The sequence below is a fragment of the Typopeltis vanoorti genome, chromosome 1 (assembly GCF_054136105.1).
Source record: "Typopeltis vanoorti isolate ZY-2024b chromosome 1, IOZ_Tvanoo_1.0, whole genome shotgun sequence".
Lineage (NCBI taxonomy): Eukaryota > Metazoa > Arthropoda > Arachnida > Uropygi > Thelyphonidae > Typopeltis > Typopeltis vanoorti.
Window position 1 is genome coordinate 147050271 of NC_143549.1, and position 23259 is coordinate 147073529.

At 35.5% G+C, this 23259-nt stretch overlaps 1 protein-coding gene across 1 annotated transcript in view; it reads left to right on the top strand.

Moving 5' to 3' along the window:
* LOC150110520 (uncharacterized) overlaps positions 1 to 22416 on the top strand; it is a 118940-nt gene extending 96524 nt beyond the window's left edge. The window contains exon 3 of the mRNA XM_090394449.1: positions 18967 to 22416. Coding sequence (XP_090250575.1) covers positions 18967 to 19611 — 645 coding nt within the window. The 3' untranslated portion in view covers positions 19612 to 22416. The remainder of the gene's footprint in view (positions 1 to 18966) is intronic.
* The last annotated feature ends 843 nt before the right edge of the window (positions 22417 to 23259 follow it).

Genomic DNA, 23259 nt, shown 5'->3' on the forward strand with positions numbered 1-23259 from the left:
GGGTATAATAAATGTTAAAGATACCAAGCTATTTTTAAACCTAGTTTTACCTGCTTACTTGGGAAATGGAGTAAAACCAGGTTTAAAATAGCTTGGTATCTTTAGCATATATATATATATATATATATATATATATATATATATATATATATATATATATATATATATATATATATATATATATTCTCTGATTAAGAAACTTACCTTTCTCTGGGATGTAAATTAAAGTTTATTTTGTTTATTCTCAATTTTTTCATTCTTTGGTTTTGATGCAAAACATTCAATTAATATTACATTAAATGTTCCTTTCGGAATTCTCGTAGAATGTGAAAATGATTTGCATATTTTTTTATGATACCAAAAGAGAATCCACTAAAAGCATTATTGAGAATCTAAGGATGAGTCTAAGGAAGTGCATCACTATACTTCAACGTAGATTTTAAGAAACAACCCTGACAAGCAGCCAACAACCGATTTCTTATTACGTACCATTCAGATTATTTAATGCGCCTTGTTAAATTGCATTCAAAGTAAACAAATTCTATATAAACTCTACGTACATTCTTCTTTATGTGTAAATATTTAAGAAAGTGCTTTTTTCCTTGATTTTTATAAGAACAGTCTTACATTTATTTCTAACATCTTTTGAAATTTAATATCATTTTCCTACTTAGTCGCTTAAAATTTATATAAAGGTTTCGTTAGTGATTGACATAATAGTAATAAACTGGCTAATTGTTTATTACAGGTGAATGGATCAATGATTAAAATTATACCAGAAATTTCATCTAAATTGGACTATAAGATTGTTAGAATCTAGCTTCATACGTTCATATTTCTAAATAACCGCAAGCCCACTTCTGTCTTAAAATGGGTCGCTTTGTATCCTTACTTCATCTGGCAGTGTTCCGTATTCTTACTGCGTGAAAATCACTTTCATCATTTCACTTTTTTCGGTATTAGATGCTTTCCTGAATTTCCTTTTTTCTCCACAGCATATTCATTCATCTGAGTTCGAAATCGTTTTCAGCTTTCATCATCATGGCATTGTTTTATTTCCGCAACAACCTTCTTTTCATTGTATATTTTCAACCGGGCATTACAGACACACGAATCTATATAAAGGTAAATGGTTGATGAAAAAGGTTACAGTTTAAAAGAAAGTCATTCTTCATCTAATAGTGAGATACATCTAATGGTGAGATATTTGTCCTTGAATTTCATCTCCCGGTGTGACAGCATCTGTGGCTAAAGTGGCTTGAAAAGATTCAATGTTTGGTCTCTCTATAGCAGGGTTTTCGGACCATGTAAGCAGTTAATTAAAAATACAAAATAATAATAATAAAAATAAATAGAAAAGAAAACATATATTTATAGATATTTTATGTTATGGAAAAATCAGTCATTTTATCTTTAAAATCAAGTTTAGAAGCTTTGAATTTCATTTTTGGTTCTTCATTTTTTTTAACAAACAGAATTTAGAAGATAGAATCTCCGTTTAAAACCAGCACTTCAGCATCAAAGGACTGCATTTGACATTAGTAGTCAGAAAGGTCGTTTTCAAGGTCATCAGATAATGTGTATTGTTAGAATGCCTTCACTAGAATAAGTTACTACGGGTAATTTAACTCTTTATGATATGCACTAGTGTTTATCTTGTTCATCCACAGTGCATTTCCTAATCGTGTTTCTCTCCAGAAGATTGGAGCCTCAATTGACTGGTGTAATAGTGTGGACGCTGAACAACTTAATGAGATAAAAGAAGGACATATTTCCTTGGAAATAATGTTTACATTTTATCGTCTTTAGACGTGACTAAAGTGTCGCTCAGCACGGAACAGTGTGAGTCTAATGGCAACAAAATTTTCCCGAAATACGCCAGTTTTCCCTGACAAAGACAAATGAGCGGGGTTTAGAGCTGACTGGAACGGTGCACGATGTCCATCTCGGGAAACAATAAGTCATTTATCTCTGTCGGTGGCCTCGTTTATTTCTCTCGAAAGACCTATATAAAACCCCGATGTTCGGTTTAATTTCTAATCCACGTGTGAAGTGAGCTCTTTTGTGTCGTACGACTTGGTTTTTAACTGACGAATCAAGCACTTCCATTAGATTTACAATTGCCTTAACGCAAATAGTAACTTCACAACAACAAGTAGAAGGCTTTCCTTTTGTGCTAACCCAAATTATATCTCCGTTCCTTTTATAATATTTTGAACTATGTTTATACCGTTTGGGTACCTTTCCTGAGTCGATTTTGTTTAATGTGCATTGCCCTTATATGGATGTTATCAATAGACATGCTCCGATTTACTCCTGAACGAATGCTATTAAGGGGATCTTGCTACACAACGTTGTCCAGGTAACCAGCAAATAGACTGAATCAACTGCTTTAAAGATAATCCCATCAGTGTCATCCACCAGCATCATATTTACAGTAATTTTTATTTCGTGTACTTGAAGACTCCCTCGTCTTCAAACATGCGAGCAAGCGAGATAGAGAGAAAGAGAGACAGCTCGTTGTATATCAGCGATAGAACCTTTACTAAGTTATCAAAGATCCTTGTGTAGCTTTCAGCATTACAAAGATGGATAGCATTCCGATAATGGTACTTGAGAGTAATTGACTGTGGTCCAAGAAAAATAACTTAGCCTCGCTCCCTCGGGCACTTGGTGGGATAAATGACAACTATAACGAGCATGCTCGAGAAGGCTACACTGAAGTCAACACGGTAGCGTTATGTGTTTGTACAGGTCGTTCAGTGTTGCTAGTTTGGAAGGAAAAAAAAAAAAAAAAAGTACATTGCCGTTAGATGTAAACTATAATGAATATACTTGGAGTACGGCATTCGCATTTTTTTTTCTTTCTATCCTCATCTCTTTCATCTACCTCATTGCTGATTTCTTTCACCATTCGAGCTTAGAAATCAGTTTTTTATTTATTTATTTATTTATTTTTATAAATCGTTAGAGATTAAATGAATCATTCATATGAACGGATTAAAATAGTTTCTACTTCATTTTTTTGGCATTTTCTTTCATTTATTGTTTTTCTTGTCACTATGATATGTTAACAAATCTTCCTGCAGATGTCTTCAAGCCTGTTTCGTGATTTTGTTCTGAAGATCAAATTTCGAATTGTTGTGGACTGATAATATTAGTCCACAACAGAGAGTGAGCTTACTGAGCTGAACTCAGTAAGCTCACTAAAGTCATTCAGATGTGTTTTTGAAAGATAATTAAAAAATCGCAACCAGTAGCTAAATCCAAACGTGATGTCGCTAGATTCTTTTTAATTAAAAAATTCTTAATATGTGAGAATATAAAAATAATGAAAACATGTTTCTGTTAATGCTTTTAGCTAAAGGCGAGGTATGTTCTAAACATACTAAACGTCCGTGTTATTAAGAATAGACGATGTAAAGTCAACAGTGATATGAGTTATCCCATTCAGCTATTCAAATATGAGAAATCGCGTACTTATTCAAAACCAATGCGGTGGTCAATAGTTGTGAACATACCTCCTCTGTACGACCGACATGTTTGAAGTTGTGCATACTACATGAGAACTATCACACGCATTAAAGGGCGCACTTGGAAAAACTTTCTGGAATGTTCGATGACAATTAATCCACTAGGTGTTGGTTTACATTCGAAAATTTGTGTTACTACTCCACATGGGAATTACTGAAACAACATCATCAGAAACCTAAAAAAAAAAGAAGAAAATCTTTTAGATTCCGGTCTACTTGGCCGAGTGGTTCATGAATATGCTATCCAACTAACAGACTATTGATCCGAATCCAGTCGTATCTATGGACGTTTGGTGAATATCTTTAGGTGGGAGATGAGTTTCACCACCCGATGTGAACCCACTCTGCTTACTAGAGGCCTGAAGTGGCTTAAACAAGTTTAGCCCATTTAAGGTGCTAATTTACAATGGGATTTATACATTTTTATTATTAAAAAAGCAAAAGAAGTGGTATAGTTCTCATAACATTATGTATGTGTCTTTAAATAACTTAATGCAGTATTTTATTTTAATGATAAAAGAAATGAATGCGGGAAAAAAAAATCAGATTCGCAGTGTAATTTGAGTTAGGAAGCTACTATGAAGAAAACTGCTATATACGCAGTTTTCTACTAAGTGCCACTTAAACCATTGTTCGTATGAAATCTACTTTATTTTAGGCTTACAAGTCTTTCACGTAATCCTTAATTAATAGCAGCATATTAGTGCAATCCAATTGTATCCGAAAACTCAAAAAAAAAAAAAAAAAAAAAGAAAGAAAGAAAGAACTGCATATTTCCTAGGGTGATAAGACATTAGCAACCATATATCTCCTTCTTAACTATTTGCAACTCACCTCAAATTCATCTATTAAAATCACCATTATTTTTTGTCTCTCTCCCAAGATTTCGTATTTCGAGGGTACAATCAAAAAATGCAGGATTTATTTTAAAACGTAGTCAATGCCTAATTTGCTTTCAGTAATTCAGAGTATGTGTTGAAAATATCTTTGAGTTTCAAATTTTGAAAATAATAAGAAAAAAAAGGGCATTAAAACGTATAAAATAATTTAAAATATACTTTAATATTAATTATTAACTAATTAATAACAGAATCACTTAGTAAATTAATTATTTTATTTGTAGAATAAAAATGTTTAAATTTACTGACTCATTTCTTGTCGTAAAAAGTCCTTATTATAATATGCTTCTCACATGCATACCAGATTCGAACCTAGGTTTTTTTTTCATCAAGTACACTCGTAATGGTTTCGACCGAGCTATGGAGGGCATCCCTTAACTTAAAGTGAATGTCAGAAGTAAAGAAAGAAATCTTGGATGGTTCCAGCTGGAGCCATCTGGAATCGAGGGAATTGACGCTCGAAATAACGGAAAGTAAACAAATGCTAGCTGCCAATGCGAGAGAGAGACAAGGAGGTCCGAAATCATTTACTGTCTGACATTTTGGAGGGGGTAACAAGGAATCATTTTTTAAGCTTTTTCGCAACACTTTCACTTAACAATTATCACCAGGAAGAGTTTTACCTTCCCTTTGTGCTACAGTATATAAAATTAGTACAAAGAGCGAGAAATTCTGTAACATATTAGATGGATGTCTCATCCTCACCCTTTCTGAAAGCGTTTGCATCAACAAGTACTGCAAATATCAAACTTATCAAGTGGGAAAGGCTTCCACTTCCCTGTTTATTTGTTTTTTAACGTTTGCATTCCTGCTAAGTTAAACTTTTTTTATGTTAGCGTTTTCCTAGAAAAAACATTTTAATTATAATAATAATCGAAATACGAAATATAATACCACTAGGTAAATACAAAGCAACTGAACAAGATTGCAGCAGAATCATACAGGAAGCATAATACTCCCGAGATAACAAGGAATACGAATATTTGTCCAAAATCCCAGGACTAATCACGGTTATGTTTCATCGCGTGACTGACATAAAGGCATGATGCACGATGGAAATGTATTGCAGAGCTCCTACTACTGATAAATTCACTTCCGGAAATTTCGTTCCATTGGGTGGAGATCGATGCCAAGCATTATTTTTAGCTTGAATGACTGCAAAAATAGTGAAATAAGATTTTGATGGCTACATGAGTACGAACCCGGTTAAGTGGACTAACAACTACGCAATATGGAATTTACCGAATAGTAATGTCATCCTAAAGCCCGGATTTATAATTTTATAATAATCTTGGTGCTTTCTTAATTTTTTTTGTTATTATTATTATTAATTTTATCCTCTTTGCTTTAAAATCTAGATTCAACTTTTGTAACGATAAATTCAAATCAGAAAAAAAAAAAAACCTTAGTTGAATATACTTTTTTTTTTTCACGTCTACATTTGCTTTCATCACTGGTAAAGCAGTCCTTCAACGCATAAAAATAATTATTTTTGAGAAAATTCTTTGCAAAATAACACACGTAATAGGCTAAAGAAGGCTTTCAATACTGTACACATTTCAAATGATGTCACTGGAGAATGATGGCGATGAATTAAGCACTGCACGGTAATAAGCTAAACGATGTACTTTGTTTAGAAATCAATTCTTTAACTAATTAGTATTAGTTGTCTTCTCGCCCACGATGTCATGAGTATCTAATGATGGACGGAAGAGGGAATATCCATCGTCAGACGATAGCTATGTGTGTGTGTGTGTGTGTGTGTGTGTGTGTGTGTGTGTGTGTGTATGCGGTTGTTGCTGTTGTGGAAGTTTCTGCATACACAGGTAACTAGGTATGTCTAAGTTGCGCATTTGCGGTTCTAAATCTAGACTTTTCAATTCCTAATTAATGTTTTCAATATTCTACACTTAATTTAGACCCTTACCAAGGCAACTTCAATCCATAACTAAATCCTCTATCTCCTAGATCAGTGCTTCCCAAACTTATGGATGCAAAGGCCCCCTTGGAAAAATTAAAATATTTCACGGCCCCCATCGGAAAAAAAAAATCGTAATACAGACATATATTATTATAATATTTATTGTATTATATTCAATATAAAACATACACAGCGAATATTGCAAAAATCAAAGGAAAATATTACATTTTTAGCATCTTACATACACATTTGACATGCACACTTAGTCTTAAAACATTAAAAAAAAAAATTTTTTTTTTTTGTATTTCACGATCCCCTCAACAAAACTGACGGCCCAAAGGGAGCCGCAGCCCACAGTTTGAGAGGCACTGCCCTAGATGACCTCTAGCTAACATCCTACATCTATTGCATTTCGTCTCATTATTATTATTTGACACCTCCAGGGAGTCCAAGGACTCATCAAGGACCAAGGACTCATCAACACCTGCTCTACAACTCTGTCTCTACTGCTCAATCCACCAGCTGACTGCAAATACACCAACGCCATCTACCGCCGACCACCGCCACCACTGGTATTTCCACAGACACAAGCATCGATGCCCACGGCGGGATCCGAACCCGCAGCCTTTTGGCTGGAGAGTGAATATACTAGCCACTCGGCCAGCCAGGCCGGCATTATATATAAATACTTATATCTAGCTTCATCGTTTACCTATGCGAGATTAAAAAAAAAATCTTACATCTTGGTAGGAGACTGGATAACTTACCTTTAGTTTAAAAAACACTTAAAACACAAATATTTCGGAAGAAATATTCCTCAGTTGTTCTTTTCCAGTTAAAGAGCTTATGCCCCATCATCATTCCGATTACCGAAGTACTGTTGACTTGAGGAAATCTGGAGGTTATGATCAAGTAGCTGCCGTGTTGTATAAATACAATTTTTTAAGTTTACAGTGGTAACTTTAGACTTAAAAAATTGTATTTATACAACAGGAAAAATTATTTTTTTCCTATTATTTTAATAATTAAAATTTAATTCTAAGTTAGTCATTAGTATTACATTAGTACAGACATACCTCGGTCATACACGTCAGGTTCCCGACTACCATCGCATAGCGAAATCACATTGCTACTCCCCCCCCCCCATTTTACAGATGCATGTAATGGGTTAATGTTTGTAAGCAGTCATATACATACATACACTACAGACATATACTAGTCATATACTCGTATACGTCCGTAATTGACATAAATAATACATCTAGTTACGTCAGATACGAAAATTAAAAATTTAGAATAATTTCCGCAAACGAAAAAGTTATTCTGAATCGCTTTGACTTAAGGAAAGATGACCAACCAGCTTGGTCATCAATCTACACCATTGAAAGTTTTTCCATTTTGACAATAAGATTATCATGTTTACGAATAACTAGCATTACTAATGTAGCACTTTTCGCTTCTTTTTTTTTTAATGACTGTAGCAAAAAAGTGATGCAAAGTAAGTTGCGCTTGCAGGCCTCTCAGTGTTCGGTACACCATCATCGCTAAATTTAATAATGTTAATCATAGCATATAATATGCTAAGGTTACGCGTCTTCTTCTTTTCCGTGTATGCAACAGCACCCTTGCTTTGAATTTTATCTGTCATTATTGACAGCAATAGTACTCATAAATAGTTTATTCACAGCGAAACACCAAAACAAAGACAGTTTACGAATACTGTTCATTGGTTGATTCAGGGCAGGTTCATGCCGCTAAAACCGTCCTTTGAGCGAATGTTGAGTCGTATAAATGAGCACTGGTCATAATTGAAAAGCGTCGTATGAGCGGCTCGTCGTAAGCAAAGATTCTTTTCATGGGGAGGTCATGGGAAAAATTAATTTATTCCCATGACCCGTGTAGGTGTTTCGGTAACGACGGTGTTATTTTATTGGAAAGATATGGGTTCGAATCTCATCTAGAACTCGAAGAATCTTTCTAAAGGCTTTTCAAGTGAAATTGAGTTAGGCGGTCTCATTCAGAGATTGCATACAAATCCTCTCAAAGATTAGGATTTTCATCCAGAAAAGCAAACCGACCAGAATAAATACACTGCCTTCCTCATAGCCTTAGACGCTCAATGGATACTTTTTTTTTTTTTTTTGATTCGGAGATGACGTGTTTAATGTCGCCGCTTTATACTCTCCTTTACCATTAGTTATCTTTAACTTGGAAATTAGCCAATATTCAGCCAATTGCCAAAAAAAAAGCGAAATTTTTCCCTATAAAATTATTGCAATATTATTCGCACTTCATTTTTTCTAAAGTAACGGGGAAAAAAATACATTTACTGTTACATTACCTGGAAATCTCTCAACAAATAAGCGATTGCCAGTATGGACTCCACCACTGTTCGATCAACAGGAGATTTTGTTTGTTTTTTTCTATGTCATTTTCGGTTAGACAAGTACCATGGAAATTTTGGAGAAAATCAAATAGTTGTTCTAGATATGTAAGTCATAAAGACCTTTTAGGTAAACTCCCACAGCATTAGCATGTCTTATAGCTTACCAACCATTGAGATGGGTTGTTAGCACTTTCTCTCTGTTCGCACATTTCGTGTGATGGAGAGCGTTATCTTTAAACTTCGCAGCGAATGCTGGTTCCAGAGGATTTCATTCTTTTTTACTCCATCTTGGACGACCTTTTCCAGTTTATTCTGCAGTTTTAACGGATGATAGTACATTTTACTTTTCTTTTCCTCATTCAACAAAAGTTTCTGTAAACAAATCAACAAAAACGTCTAGCAAATCTGCATCTCAACTCTAAATTCTGATCTCTTAACCCTTCTTTGCCAAGGTCCTGATGACATTCTTAACATCACTGCTACCAAATCTCAATCCTGTCTCATTCCCTCTTCAAACAGAATTTTTCTTTCAATCGTATTTTTAACAACAAATCTCAGAGAAATACGAGATTTCTTTTCTTGTGATAATTTTACCGATTTGTCTTGGGATAAATATATTACAAAAATCTCCTCTTCAGAATCTAAGAAATAAGTTTTCTCTTTTCTCTCTCTCTCTCAAGGATTTATTTTACTTCTATGAATTTTATTCATGCAAATTAAATCCGTCTAAAGATGTAATAGTGCTCTCACATTTAGGGTGTATTCCCTAAGAGCGCCCTAAAATTGTAAGCTGCTTCTTCTATCATCACCGGTTGCATATTCATGTAGTCATTCCTTTTGCACGTCTTATAATCATTTTCTGTTGCATCTTTTGCTATCTGAAAGTTACGTTGTTTCCAATTTTCAAATTATATTCTGTAATAAGGAGTGTTAATAAGTTTTTCTTGCTAGTAGGTAGGTAGCAAGAAAAGTTCTGTTAAATTAAGGGATTAATCTTATCCACATGTTAGTAATATAGCTTATGTTTTCCGGATTTTACTTTCAAGAAAACCTTGATTGTATTATGTATTTTTTTTCCTAACCGAAAGCACAGTTTAAGCTAAAGTTTTCCTGCTTTTGTTTTAACCTGAAGAATAGATCTTTTCAATCAAAGGACATCATCGATACCACATGAGCTATGGACACTGTAATGATTTTTATATCATAAAATGTTTATTTAAAAAAAAATTAAATATTTATAGAAGTGAGATGGCTGCAGTTAAGAAGAAGAATTCTCTTGAAAGTAGAATCCCGCGAGAGTTGACGTAACTCTAGTCGTTGGGCACCAGTTATATTTGTTGTTTACAAGTGTCTAGTGGCGACTTTATACATAGAAAAATGCGTTTTTTGTTGTTGTTATTTTTGTGGTTAGAGGACGATGTTCCGTTTTCGATGATGGTTTCGAAAGGTATTTAATGAAGAAATTACCGTCTGGACTTTTCATTAAATTCTCCTGTAGAAAAAAAAAATTGATCATTTAAGTATAAACGTGCGAGATGGCCTTCGATAACCAGTAACGAGAGTAAAGCTGGACTGATGGTATTAACAGGCAAATAAAAATAAAAGTTTTAAATAAAATCTTTTCGTTGCTTTCAGTCGATGATTTTTAAACAGTAGTCGTGAGACTTTCCTTTAGATATTCCAGCCTTTCCTATCAGGAAAAGAAAAGGGCACACACAAACGTACGCACGCTCGGGGAGAGAGAGAGAGAGAGAGAGAGAGAGAGAGAGAGAGAGAGAAGCGAAATCTAAATGGAAATTATTGCGGTGTCATCTTTCCTTCAGAACTACTATGCGAGTTTGTGAATCCGGTAATATATTCGGATTAGCAGAAGCAATTTTGCAGTTATGAAGAATATAATAACGATCGACGTGTTAACGTATTATTTTATTTTCTGAAATTGATAAACATTGAAAACAACATTGAAGAAATGTGAAAATGTTTTCATAGTTCTTTTTTTAATAGAAACCTGTGCCATAGTTTCCGACCAAAGAATGTTGTGGTCTTTGTCTATTCCATGTTGCGCCAATTCAGATTTATCGGATTTGCTGTGGTAAAGATACTCCTACAAAACCTAACTTAAACAACAAGAAAATAGTACGTTGAGTTACAATCCTACACAGAGGCGTTTCAGAACCAATTTCCGGAATTCTGAAGAAATATGATTTAGTGGCTACCTTTGTATCTGTTAATAAACGCTCAACTTATTACCCCTGTTCAAATGATAAACGCTCTCCGATGTCTCTCCCGGGTGTATACCAAGTTCCTTGTGACTGCCGTCTATCTTACTTCGAACAAACTGGACGCTTAATAGAAAAAAGAATACAAGAACATCAATCACATGTTGTCCACAGAAAATCCGATAAATCTGGATTAGCTCAAAATGGAGTAGACCACAATATTCTTCAGTCTGAAACACACCTACTATATCGCTGTCAATACAAATTCGACTGGTTATTTAAGGAGAGTGCTGAAGCCTTGATTCACCGTCCGAACTTGAATCGGAATGACTACCTATCGTTATCAAAAATATGGGAAAGTCTGATTAGAATAAGGCGTCATTAAGGTTTTTTTTTTTTTTTTTTTTTTTTTTTTACAGTTATGATTAACCCTTTCCTCGGTTAGAACATGACGTTACTGGAAATATAACATCACGCGGCTCATTCTATTTCAAATAAATCCATTGTTCGCATTCTATCAACTGTTTTTGCCACCGAATTTGGTCTGTAAGTTTCATACCGAAATATACGGCCTTATAATCAAACAAATATTACCTTTGCCTTGTGCTTTCATATTTCGTAAATCCAAAAGCGCAATCATCTCCGTGATTACGCTATTATGATCACCCTTATTATTGTGATTAGCTGCATCATATTTTGTTATACCTCCCCGTTGTTGACTTTTCCAGAACCCTATTAAATACACATTCATCTGGCACGCTAGTGAAATTACTTTGTTTCTTAATATCACATGACTGGGCAGCAGCAGCACAAACCTTGTCCAATCCTCTTTTCGTTTCATCTAAGCAAGTTAAATTCTTCGAGTAACTTTTCGCAAAAGTCTTGCAAAATTTCACCACATGCGGATCTGTAGTTAATTAGCTTGCGTTTTAAAAGCGCGCGTTGTTGCCACCTCGCCTTCTCTTTGCTCGTGGGAAACGTGCGCTTTCAGTATCCGGGCAACCGAAGGCAAGATTGCAACACTGCACGATGCTCTGATTTATAAACAATGGTCGTGTTATTACGGCGTCAAGGATATTATAACGCAGTAAAGGTTGGGAATTACAATTCATTTTCCCTTCTCAGTCCTTTTAATGCTAGAACCGAAGTCTGTGGAGTCACTCAACTCATTTAAAGGCACCGCAAATGGAAAACTCACAATAAAGAGCGGAGAGAGGAGTAGGCGGGATGGGGGCTAAAGGGGGGAGGGAAAGGAGACAGAGAAAGAGGGAAAGAGAGAGAGCTTTCATACTTTACGGTACGGCGACGAAGCGTGTGCTGGGTCTGCAAATTAAACTATTAATCTACCAAACCGTTGCCTTAGTCTTGGTAGCGCCATTACTTGAGGAGGGATCTAAAAAGGGGGGGGGAACTAGAGAGGGAGGACAGAAGCACTCAAAGACCCTAATATTCTTCTCTGGCAACAACTCTGTCACCGCGTTAGTGGGATGCGATCGATAACTCGGGGATGTCGGGCGCTACGGTGAATGTGTAATTAAAGAGTCTTCTCTGCTGCGTTAAGTCCGATCCCGTGCTCTGTCCTGTCCTCCTCGTAGCCGCTTTTGATGGGGGGAGGAGGAAGGCTTCAGTTCTTCCTTCTGACAGGTGGGAGCAGTGAGCATGTAGTCCTTATCAAACATATCAACATCACGTGCTGGTAGTACACCCTAGGTGGATACCGTCACCGGGGCGGGGGGGGGGGACATCAGATGTGACTTGCAGCTATGACGGTAGATGACGGGATGGTTGGGTTTAACATAAGCTAATGACAGCGTTCAAGTTTTCTGATGCTTATCAGAGATAGACCAGTTTTCGTAAGAGAGTCGTTTGATAGATGACTTCAGCTCGTGATGCTAGGATTACGTTATAAAGAATGAAGAAAACAACTAGTGATTTATACTATTAATTATGTCAACGGCATACTTGAGTACGCTGAAAGTATGCTTTTGTATGCCGATATTTTTAGATTCTCAAGATAGCGCTTCGTGTTTACTGGGAGTTATTACAGGCATTTAGTACACCAACATAACTTTTTATTTTTGCAACCCGAATGTAAGAAATCCGCCTATTTTAACACTTTTCTATTCTGATTGTTGTTTTCCGTTTGAAAAACACAACCGTATTAATAACCTGTTCGAACAATAGCATATGCAAAGGTTGCAGCTTTACACGGAAACAAATTCCTAAAACAGTTCATTACATCTAATCCGTAGTTTTCTATTTGAGTATTCACAGTATTACACCACTTAGGGTAGACAGTTAGATTTTGACAATATCCCTATTAACAATTCAGTAGATTGGACGTAACTCACCTCAGTTGAAAACTTCTTATGGATGTTTGTCACCTATTAGGACAGGATTCGAACCGAGTTATTCTAACTACGGAACTTAGAACATCTGTAACGAAAAGAGTTTATAGTGTTCACCCCATCCGATACCTAAAAATTGATCTTTCCATTGAATCCTTGATGATAGACTGATGACTAGAGAAGCTTGAATAGTGCCACTATACTACTGTCAGTAGTATTTGGAAATATTTGACGATTTTTATTTGGAAATATCTTTCCGTGTGCCTTCGTCCCATTTTCCCTTGCATACTAGGCTTGATGGCTTGTCATGGCCAAGCAACTTAGCTTATTTAAATCCAATGAGTGCTCTTATAATAAGGTGGTTAATCCTATCTGTAGTGTGTTATGCCTTTCACTTGCGCGTGTTCTTCTGGTCGGTTTGCCTATCTTGCGGATGAATACCCATCTGTCCATGCACAACTTTCGTTGTGTGTTGACGTAAACAACTAAACAGTTCCTCGATCTCTAGAATTTTCTAGAACGAATAAAGAAAATTAATTTTCTTTATCCTTTCCTATGAATTCTTGATCAAGAGCTTCTGTCTAGAGTACAGAAACTTCACATTCCCTCGATTATTTAGCGATTGAAATGAAGAGCGCAGTGAAAGCAAGCGTGCTATTCTTTGGGCATACCTGTGGCATGCGCATAACTGATGGTGATACAATGGCACGTATAGTGAAATTATACGATTATATAAATTATACGATAAAATTATACGATTTGCAGTGCTTTGAAACACTGCAAATCGTATAATTTTCGAAGAAAAGTACCGGAGCTGATGGACTTACGAACAAGGACGATCGGAAAAACAAGGTTGGTTGTGATAATCGTTCCATTTCCTTCCTAGTCATTAAGGAAGTGTTACATTTCAGTTAACCCTTTCAGGACCATGGATCATATGTGTCCCATGAAATTCTATAAAACCTACGATTTTTTCCTACATAATGATGATGTTTTATATTAAATAGATACCCTAATAAAGTCGTTTTAATACCTAAAAACTTTATCTTACTTCATAAGTCCTTCTGGTCCTGAAAGGGTTAAGGCTATGAATCAAGTGTTTTGTGTCTGCCAACTGCATGCATACTCCGCCCACTGCGTGTTTTTGTGAAGGATGGCGGACCTGCCTTGTGTCGGCCTTGTCCGTATAGGTCCACCTAACTCACCTCAATTGAAATCTTTTTATAAATGTTTCTCGTTTTATTAGACGGGATTCGAACCCAAATATTTCTAATCAAGGAATCTTGTTGTTCTTTTGAATGCGTGCGAAAAAGGCGATGAGATAAAAAACAAACAAACAGAATTCTTGTTTATCCTATATCCTGTAAGTTCAAGATTTCTTATTAATTTTCATAGTTAATTTCTAAATTATTTTTCTAAATTAAATTCTAACTACATTCTAAAATTCCATTGCTTTAGAAACGAACGGAACAGAACTTTAAGTAGGCATTCCTAGTGAAAGTTCTGTCTGTTTTAGCATAATTGAGTTCTGAAACTCCTTTCACACATAAAATGCAATGAATTAAAATGTCAGAAAATTTTATAAATTCTTGAAAATTAGATGAATTTGGAGCGTATTCTTTATGAAGATGAGAAAAAAATATCATAAAAATTTTAGGCTAGCTGATTTTCTTTGCCTGTTGGTTTCTCTGTAACAGTTGGTTAGTTTTCGTCGATTTATGATGAGAAGTTCTTTCCAATAATAGTTATGTTGGTGAGCATTGATGAACACATTTGTCGAGCGAAGTTTCTTCATTAAGTTGGATGTCTTCTTCAGTAGCTCTCTGTTCTTTTAAAGGCAGAAGATGTCAATCTTGCATTTTGCTACTGGACTGGCCACTTTCAGAACTGAATGTATGTGACTTATCTATAGAAAGATGCTTTTTTATAACATTTCTTTAAGAAAAAAGAAACCGCTATTACTACAATTTTTCCATGAAACATGGTTGAGCATTTACAGCTTTAAACAACAAAAACGGTGGGGAAGAGAAATTCAATAGTAAAAGAGCATTGACAATAGATTGGCTCAGTTAGCTGAGTGTTAGACTACCAATATTGCAGCCATTGGATATCAGAGCGAATAATCGACTTAGGTATTGGGCTATGGGCCATTTTTTCTTTACTGAAGTAGTCGGAAGATCGAACATAAGATTTTAAAAAGGAAAAACGAGATTATTAAAATAGTTAATATTTCTAATATAAAATATTTTTCTCTGTATATAATCAAATAGTTTTGTTTGAGTTAAACAGAAGTGATGTGATGTTTCCATGGTAACAGCTTCTACTTACTTGGCAGTAGTTTAATCCTTAAAAACAGGTATTGTAGCTCAGTGATTAGATGGGTGCTAATATTTTAAATGTTCTGCGCGATATTCGAATTCGACAAATGCATAAATATTCTATTTGTGTGAGAGAAAAACGATAGTTTTGTCCCCGCGCCGGTCTAATCTTTTTATAAGGAAAAAAAAATTATTGCAGAATTTTCTTCACCTATAACACACATTCATTAATCATAAACAAACCACAGTTTTTGCAATTAGAAAATCACCGAACGGAATGTAAGATTAATACAAAATATATTGATCTTTCGAGATCGCCATTGGGCCATCGCTACAATACCTCATAGAAATGGTGTCCAATAAGTTGGACACCATTTCTATGAGGGCAAACAGGATTAAAAGTTAAAAGGGATTAAGGATCGCAGAGGGTATGTATCTGAAGAAAGCTGACAGCAAAATTTACACAGATATAGAAAAGCAAACTATTCTTAGATTGATTAACAGTTTTAAATATATTAAAGGTATCTTTTTTTATATTAAAGGTTGTTCAAATTTAAATCTACATTAACTACTTAATTCTGTTGCAAAGAGGGAAAAAAAACGTACCAGTATTGCTACAAAAAAAGGCATCAATGGAATGTTGGAAAGTACAGATGGAACATTTAATTTGGGTTCTAAAGATAGCACAACAGTTAACAAATAGACAGAAGATGATCATCAGATAGTCCGTTTCTAGTTTTAAATTAATCCAGTTTCATAGAAAAAGTTTCCTTGTTAATATATGCCAACTTATTGAGAAATTACAAACAATTCGTCTACTAACTGATGCACATGTTTAACAATCATGTGGAGCACTGAATAATTACAGTCAGTTCATGGAATGAGTACGTGCGCACTCATATCTCGAAGAGTATGACGTTAAACAAACAGATGAATTTAAACTGATTTCTCTATATACTCTCGAGGGTCGGATTAAAATCGTAAGTCAACCGGAGATTGGGCATCCCTGGTTTAGTAAATGAGTCTATTGTGGTTGTTCATAGTGCTGCCTGTTCTCTGACTGCTGGCAAGTGTTAGTCTTATGATAAAGACCAGGATTTCACACACGCCCAGTTGCGTATTGCAAAACAAAGGCAATGTTTTCGTCATAGGTTTTTAGGCTTTCCATTGCTAATTTCGTATCAGTAATATTGCAGGCGATTATCGGTCAACTAATTAATCCAAATTTGTTTAAAGAACTAAAATGTGGTAATTAAAACAGATGTAATAAAAAAAAAGTAGAACGTAAAGGACACGCACATTAATTATTTTAATTATTTATAAAAGTCTTCAATGCTTGATTTATTTGATTCTATTTGTGAGGCTACGAATGCCTGGATATTTCGCGTATAGAATCCACCGGCGACTCACTACCTATAATTTTCGCTGTATCTTTATAGCTTGTTCAAAGTTCGATTTGTTTGCAATGAACCGTGTCCACGCGTCTGTTTATATACCATCTACTAAACTTCGAACCGCTGAGTAAAATCGGAACTTGGTATCTAAATAACAGTACATCTTTTCAATCGATCATCTAGCGTAGTCAATTGCTTTCAGATTGTGTATATATAGGGACAGAGATTCTTCAAACTATGTTATACTTTCCGTCACTCGAATGCGACTGTAAGGACGCAGCAGTGAGTAGCAATCGCTAGGACTTAACGGATTTTCTAAAGCTTGTAGCAACACGATTTCGCCAAAGTACAAGATGAGATCGCTGCAGGTTGCAAGTGGAGCTGTTATCGATTGAATGACTATTATTACTTCAACAGAGAACTTGCATCCTTCTTTCGAGCGAGTCTGGCGAGCTTTCAAAGAAAAAAAAAAAAAAAAGAAAAAAGAGAGAAGATGAAAGATAGAAAAAAAAAAAATTCCGCTGTAGCATGGATTGTTATCGGTTTATTCTCCGCTCTTCTCCTTTGTTATACTCAGGGTTAAACGCTGAATAAGCATTTGTATGAAAAGGCAAAGAGCAAACGAGAGAAAATAGCACCAACGTTATTTTCGATGTCAATAACAATGTGGCACGCCGCTCGCTGTGCGTTCTGTGGTGCGAGAAAACACACGCTATCAGTATTGTTTATGATCTGCATATTAAATAGATGTTAGAAAAAGCTTCTCTCTCTCCCTCTTTTCGTAGAACGTAATTGGAATAGAGAGTTGAATGAATTCTTTTAGGTTTTAGCCAGTTGTTTCCGTTAATCGAGAAGTATAAATAGGATTTTATCTGACACTGCAAATTTTTATTTACTGATTTGATCCTCTTCAGAAAAGAGTAGCAATAACTAATGTGATGAGGAGAACAATGCGATGGAAAAATAATGTCTGTAATGACAATGGAAATGGAAACGTGTTTCAAACATAAAAATGAATAAAGCGATCTAAGAAAAAGAAAGAAAACTTACGGTAGCATATTTTCTCAAATGCTCTTGAGATTTGATTTATTTACTTAAAAATCGTTGTGCATTTTCTTTATCCATCGTTGTATTCATAGAAAGTAAACATTAATCATCACCTTTATGTAATATGTTGGAGCTGTCTTTCGTTTTTTAAAATTTGTTACATTGGCAGAAAATAAAGAAAACTCATCCATGAATCAATTGACTTTACGGTAAACTTTTCTTTGGGTATTCAAATAGACATTTTTATGTAATTCTTCAACACATTACATTGGCTAAATTATAATTTTTAATTTTATTTTTGTCGCTATATTTCAGTTCTCAAAGTTGCATTGGACTACCGCCGTTTTCGGTACTTCTTTTCTGTTTCAAATAAAATTAAGTTGTGGTCGGAACAGTTATGTGAAGTAGTAACATCGCACTTTAAATAAAGAATAATGTATAAGACATATTGATATAGTAAAATTCGTCTTGAGATCCCGTGTAATATAAGAAAAAATAATTAAATTTTAGGAGCAGGTCACACCATTGAAAAAAAAAATTACGGTAAAAGTCTCAGAATCACCTCGTAACTGCAGTATCTCAGAACCCATTCTCTACTTATGTGCTAGCAGAATAGAAGTAAAGATGATTGAGATACAGTATGGATTGACTGTATGGAACAGATGTGTTGCTACCTTGTTCTTTTTAGCTATGTAATATTGGCTACGTTATCGGACAACAAAGTTCATTGTTGTTTCGCCCCCAAACTGATTTAATTAAATATGTTTGTAAGATTTTAAAAATGTATCCCGTGATGTAGCATCCCTTAATAGATTCTTGTGTGTAATTTGTTACATATAACTGAAAACGTGACTTCAAATATTCTCCACTTTCACACTTTTTTTCTTTTATATTTATTTAGGTTAAAATCTGGTTCCAAAATCGACGAACCAAATGGAAAAAACAGGATGGTATTTCCAACGCGGAAGCGGCAGAAATGAAGCCGTCAACGGAAAAGTCAGCAAGTGGCGGGGGTAAAAGCAAAAGTAATTCCAAGTCGAGTCACAAGACGAGCACCACAACCGCCAAACCAAACGCCACCCTCACTCTCACTTGTGTCACCAACGGTCTCGATATAGGAAGTGCCGCAGACACTACATCTCATAAGTCGAACCCGGGTTCTCTCCCCTCCCAGGTGAAACCGGACATTACAGCTTCGCCCACATTCATCGGAAGTGGAGTTGTCGATAACGGCATAGACTCCTCTGAAAGTCGCAGTTCGCCAGCCGACGACACACTTTGGACAAAAACGGTGTCTCCCTCGTCTTCGTTAGACACAGCGGACAGTTCTGCTGACGACGCTCACAGCGATACACAGGGAGAATCACTCTTCGGCTCCTCAGGTCAACGGCACGGATACCCCCTCGGTTTTTCCCCTCCGAATGGCACCCTGACAGCATTCCAACACCCGGAAGTAGGAACAGCTGGTCAGAATCCGGAGATGCAACGCAGTACAGCGGCAGCTGACGGTCAAGAGGAAATGGATATCTCGCGAAACGAACACTGACGACAGGATTAATGACTATCTGAACGCATCCCGCCCCAGGTTTACTCCGAACTGAGGGTAACTCGACGGTTTTTCTACGTATCCCCCCCCCCCACCACCACCCTTTTCTCTTATCCCCTTCAGTTAAGACAATAATGCGCTCTATAGATCGAAACGCTAATCGTACTGGTGTAGGTCACATTCCGTTGATTCCGAGAAGTTTGAACTTCTATCTACGATAAACAAATCTCGATGATGCTCGGTGAAGAGCAAACAGTGACTCCAAACAGGTGACGCTGATTAAAAACTGAGCAATCCATCAGCAAACATGGGGCACGTAACGTGCCGTGAGTTCAAGTACACTCATTAAGTCTATAAGAGAATACCAGTTGCCATACGATTAATTAACCTACTGTAATTCAACGATAGAATATTATATAAAATTCAGATTATTATTTAAAACTGCTCAGATGGGGAGAGAAAGTTTTTTTTTTTTCTTATTCAAATCCATATTAGCGCATCATTAAACTAATAATCACACATCGCACTAAAAATCTCCGATAAGAAATGAACTTCTTGGTCCTTCCACTAGATGGTGCCTACATCTTCATTTGTCCAATTACTTTGAAAACCCCTGTCTACTACTTTAGCTATCAAGTTTTCCCTTCCCCCACTTTCAAACTCCCCGTGTTCATATTTATCGCTAGATTGTATTTCTCCGTTGATTAACGAATAGTTTATCAAGCTCGTGATAAGCAGGTTGACAACACATTCCTCCCTACGTGATGGCGTGCAGTAATAAAGTGAAGCCTTGTAACCGGAGAGCTTGGAACACATAGTTGCTGTCATCGTTTGGGCCCAAGATAACGCCAGCCAAACGCAGCGTCTCCGTAAACTGTGTCGTCTGCTACTACACCATTAATTCCCCCCTGATTAAAGGCTTAGTTGAGGTGTTGAGAGCGGGGGTACTTTCCCCTATATACTATCCATCGTAGGTTCTTAACATTGTTTGTTTTATTTCTATTTTCATTCTTGGTATTCAAAATAGATCTATCTTTTTTTCGTTTTTTTTTTTTTTTTTTGTTGCCTATTTGTTTCATAGGCACAAACTTGAATCGTTGTATAACAAAATAATCAAATTATAAGAGAATCCCACCGCGATATTTCTTATCTTATTAGGGGAAAAAAAAGGAATATTTCTAAACATCGAACTAAGCATCCAGTACTGTATTATAGCTAGTGTAAAACTACACTCTGGCTATCGAAGTATGTGATAGAATTAAGCAGTTGTTTCGCGGATCAATGTCTCAACCATCAAACCTTTCTCTCCCTACAATAACTTCTCTCATTTATTAATTATGTTATTGTAGAACTCGCCTTGAAGCTACTTTGTCAGTTTAATTTAAATTTCAACATAACGTTACTCCCAATTTAATATTTATCTCATCAGCACCTTCAGGAATTAATTTCGGTGAAACTTAACTAGTGTTTGATTTCGTTTCATTTTTAGAATAACACTATCAAGTAGTAATAAGGCATTAATACTATTCTATTTGGGATTATTGTTGTAAATCAAAATAAAGCCTTTCTCCTTTAATAAGACTATGCTTATGTGCAATTCTTGCGAAGTGGAGAAAGGATTTCAAACAATGAAAACAGTCTCCTAGCAACAGCATGCGGCAGCTGGTGAACGAGCTTACATTATTGTAACTGTAAACGATAATGGCATGTGATATACAACAAAACCACCGTTCGCTCGAGCTGACGTTGCACTACTATGGAACGCTACCTGGTGTCTTGCCTTATTCTGTGCGCCAAAAGAATGTAAGACTAGAACAACCTTAAGAGTGAACAATGGACGAACATTCACGACAATAACCATTGTGTTCAGCACAACCAAAAGGATTTAAATGGCACCATTACAGAGCGAGAAATACCTCGCGAGTCGTTAGTTTCGTATTGAAAAGATAGAATATCAGTAGTTAGTTTGTATATTACAGATTTATTTTAAAAGAAACCATCGTTTAGCTAGTCGAACACTGCTATGGTCTTCTGTTTCATCAAGGAATGTCTGCCATCACTAATAGTGTGTAAAGTGCCATTATTTCACTCTGTGTATATCCGTTATGTGTATGTATGTGTGTGTGTGTGTGTAGAACGTAAATGCGTAGTCATCTGTGACGTCATATAGCTTCGAACCAAGAAGTGCCAATGAAACCAACCGTGTGAAGATGAAAGGGCAATTGTGCTGTGTGAGCTCATCATCAGTATAATAGCCAAAACAGAGAGGTGCTGTATTGATTATTGCAGCTAATTAAAAAAAATAAATAAAGCTATTTACGAAAACTGTCTATTCCTGTGTAAATTATGTTTTATGAATAATTATTTATCGTTAGGGTTTTAGTTGATTAACTATATAGAGCTGCTCATGTTCTATTTCAAATTGTTATTTATGAATCGCTAACTGCAGGGGGACACGTCCATTTTTTTTTCGAAAATGGCTTCGTTGAGAATTAACTCAGCTGATTAAAGTTGAACAAAACCACAGATTTCGAGAGTGATGGATTATAAAGATATTAGGCTCAAGAAAATCATTGAAGTACATCTAAAATGAAATATTTGCAACAAATCCACTTATAATACAATTTTTGGTTGTTTCTGTAAAGTTGGCAAAAATGGACGCCCCCTATCTGCAGTTAACTATTCATATACATAAGTTATTTTTAAATCATTTGAAATTTATGTGCATATATAAATTTTAAAATAAAATAAATTTTGAAGACAAAGATAATATAATTCTTTGGACTAATTGTGGTTATCGTAATACAAAATTTCCAGTTGTCAACATAAATAATCAAGTAGGAACGAAACCTACTTGTTCAACATTGAAAAATATGGTCTAAATTTAAAGCTGAATTGGCGATTACCTAACGTTCAGCTGTTCCACTGTACATGTATTTTAAGTTTAGAACCCTTCGCGAATAAAAGTCATTTGTATAAAATATGTATACTTGGTTATCACTTAAAATATTAAAAAAAAAAAAAAAAAATCTAAATCATCGCGACCTTTGAACCAAAAGGAGCGATGAGAGATGAGAAAAAAAATGTAATGTGAAATTAATGAATGTTGTTTATTTAAACAATCCGGAGTACCCGGAGAAACGTACTTATTCTATAATTTAGCTGTCCACAGATAGCTGTCCACGCCCAATTTAACACCATTCACACTTAGATATCACGGATAAATGAACCTAGTTGATGTGGACGTTGAATTTTTAATAAGATGATTTCACTAATTAATATGTACAACACTCCAAAAAGACTTTTTCACGCAATAATTAAAGCAGTATTTTGAGATACTAACAGTTATAGAAAACTCAGTTACGTTAATGAGTCATGTAATGTATCGCACTTCACAGTAGCACCGTCATAAAAATACGTTAAACATCTTTGTCTGAAGATTCGGCCAAAACGTGACCATTTTAGTTATTAAATATAATTTATTCACAACAGAGCTTATTTGTGGCTAGTTAATAATTTAGTCTCATATCTACCAATCATTCTCGCTGTTGGTTGAATTTAGTCTTCTTGTTCGTAATTGCGAAAGAATAATTCATTAGAAGGTTTTGGTATTCTAAGAAGCTCTTCTTTTGACCTTAATGGATTAGG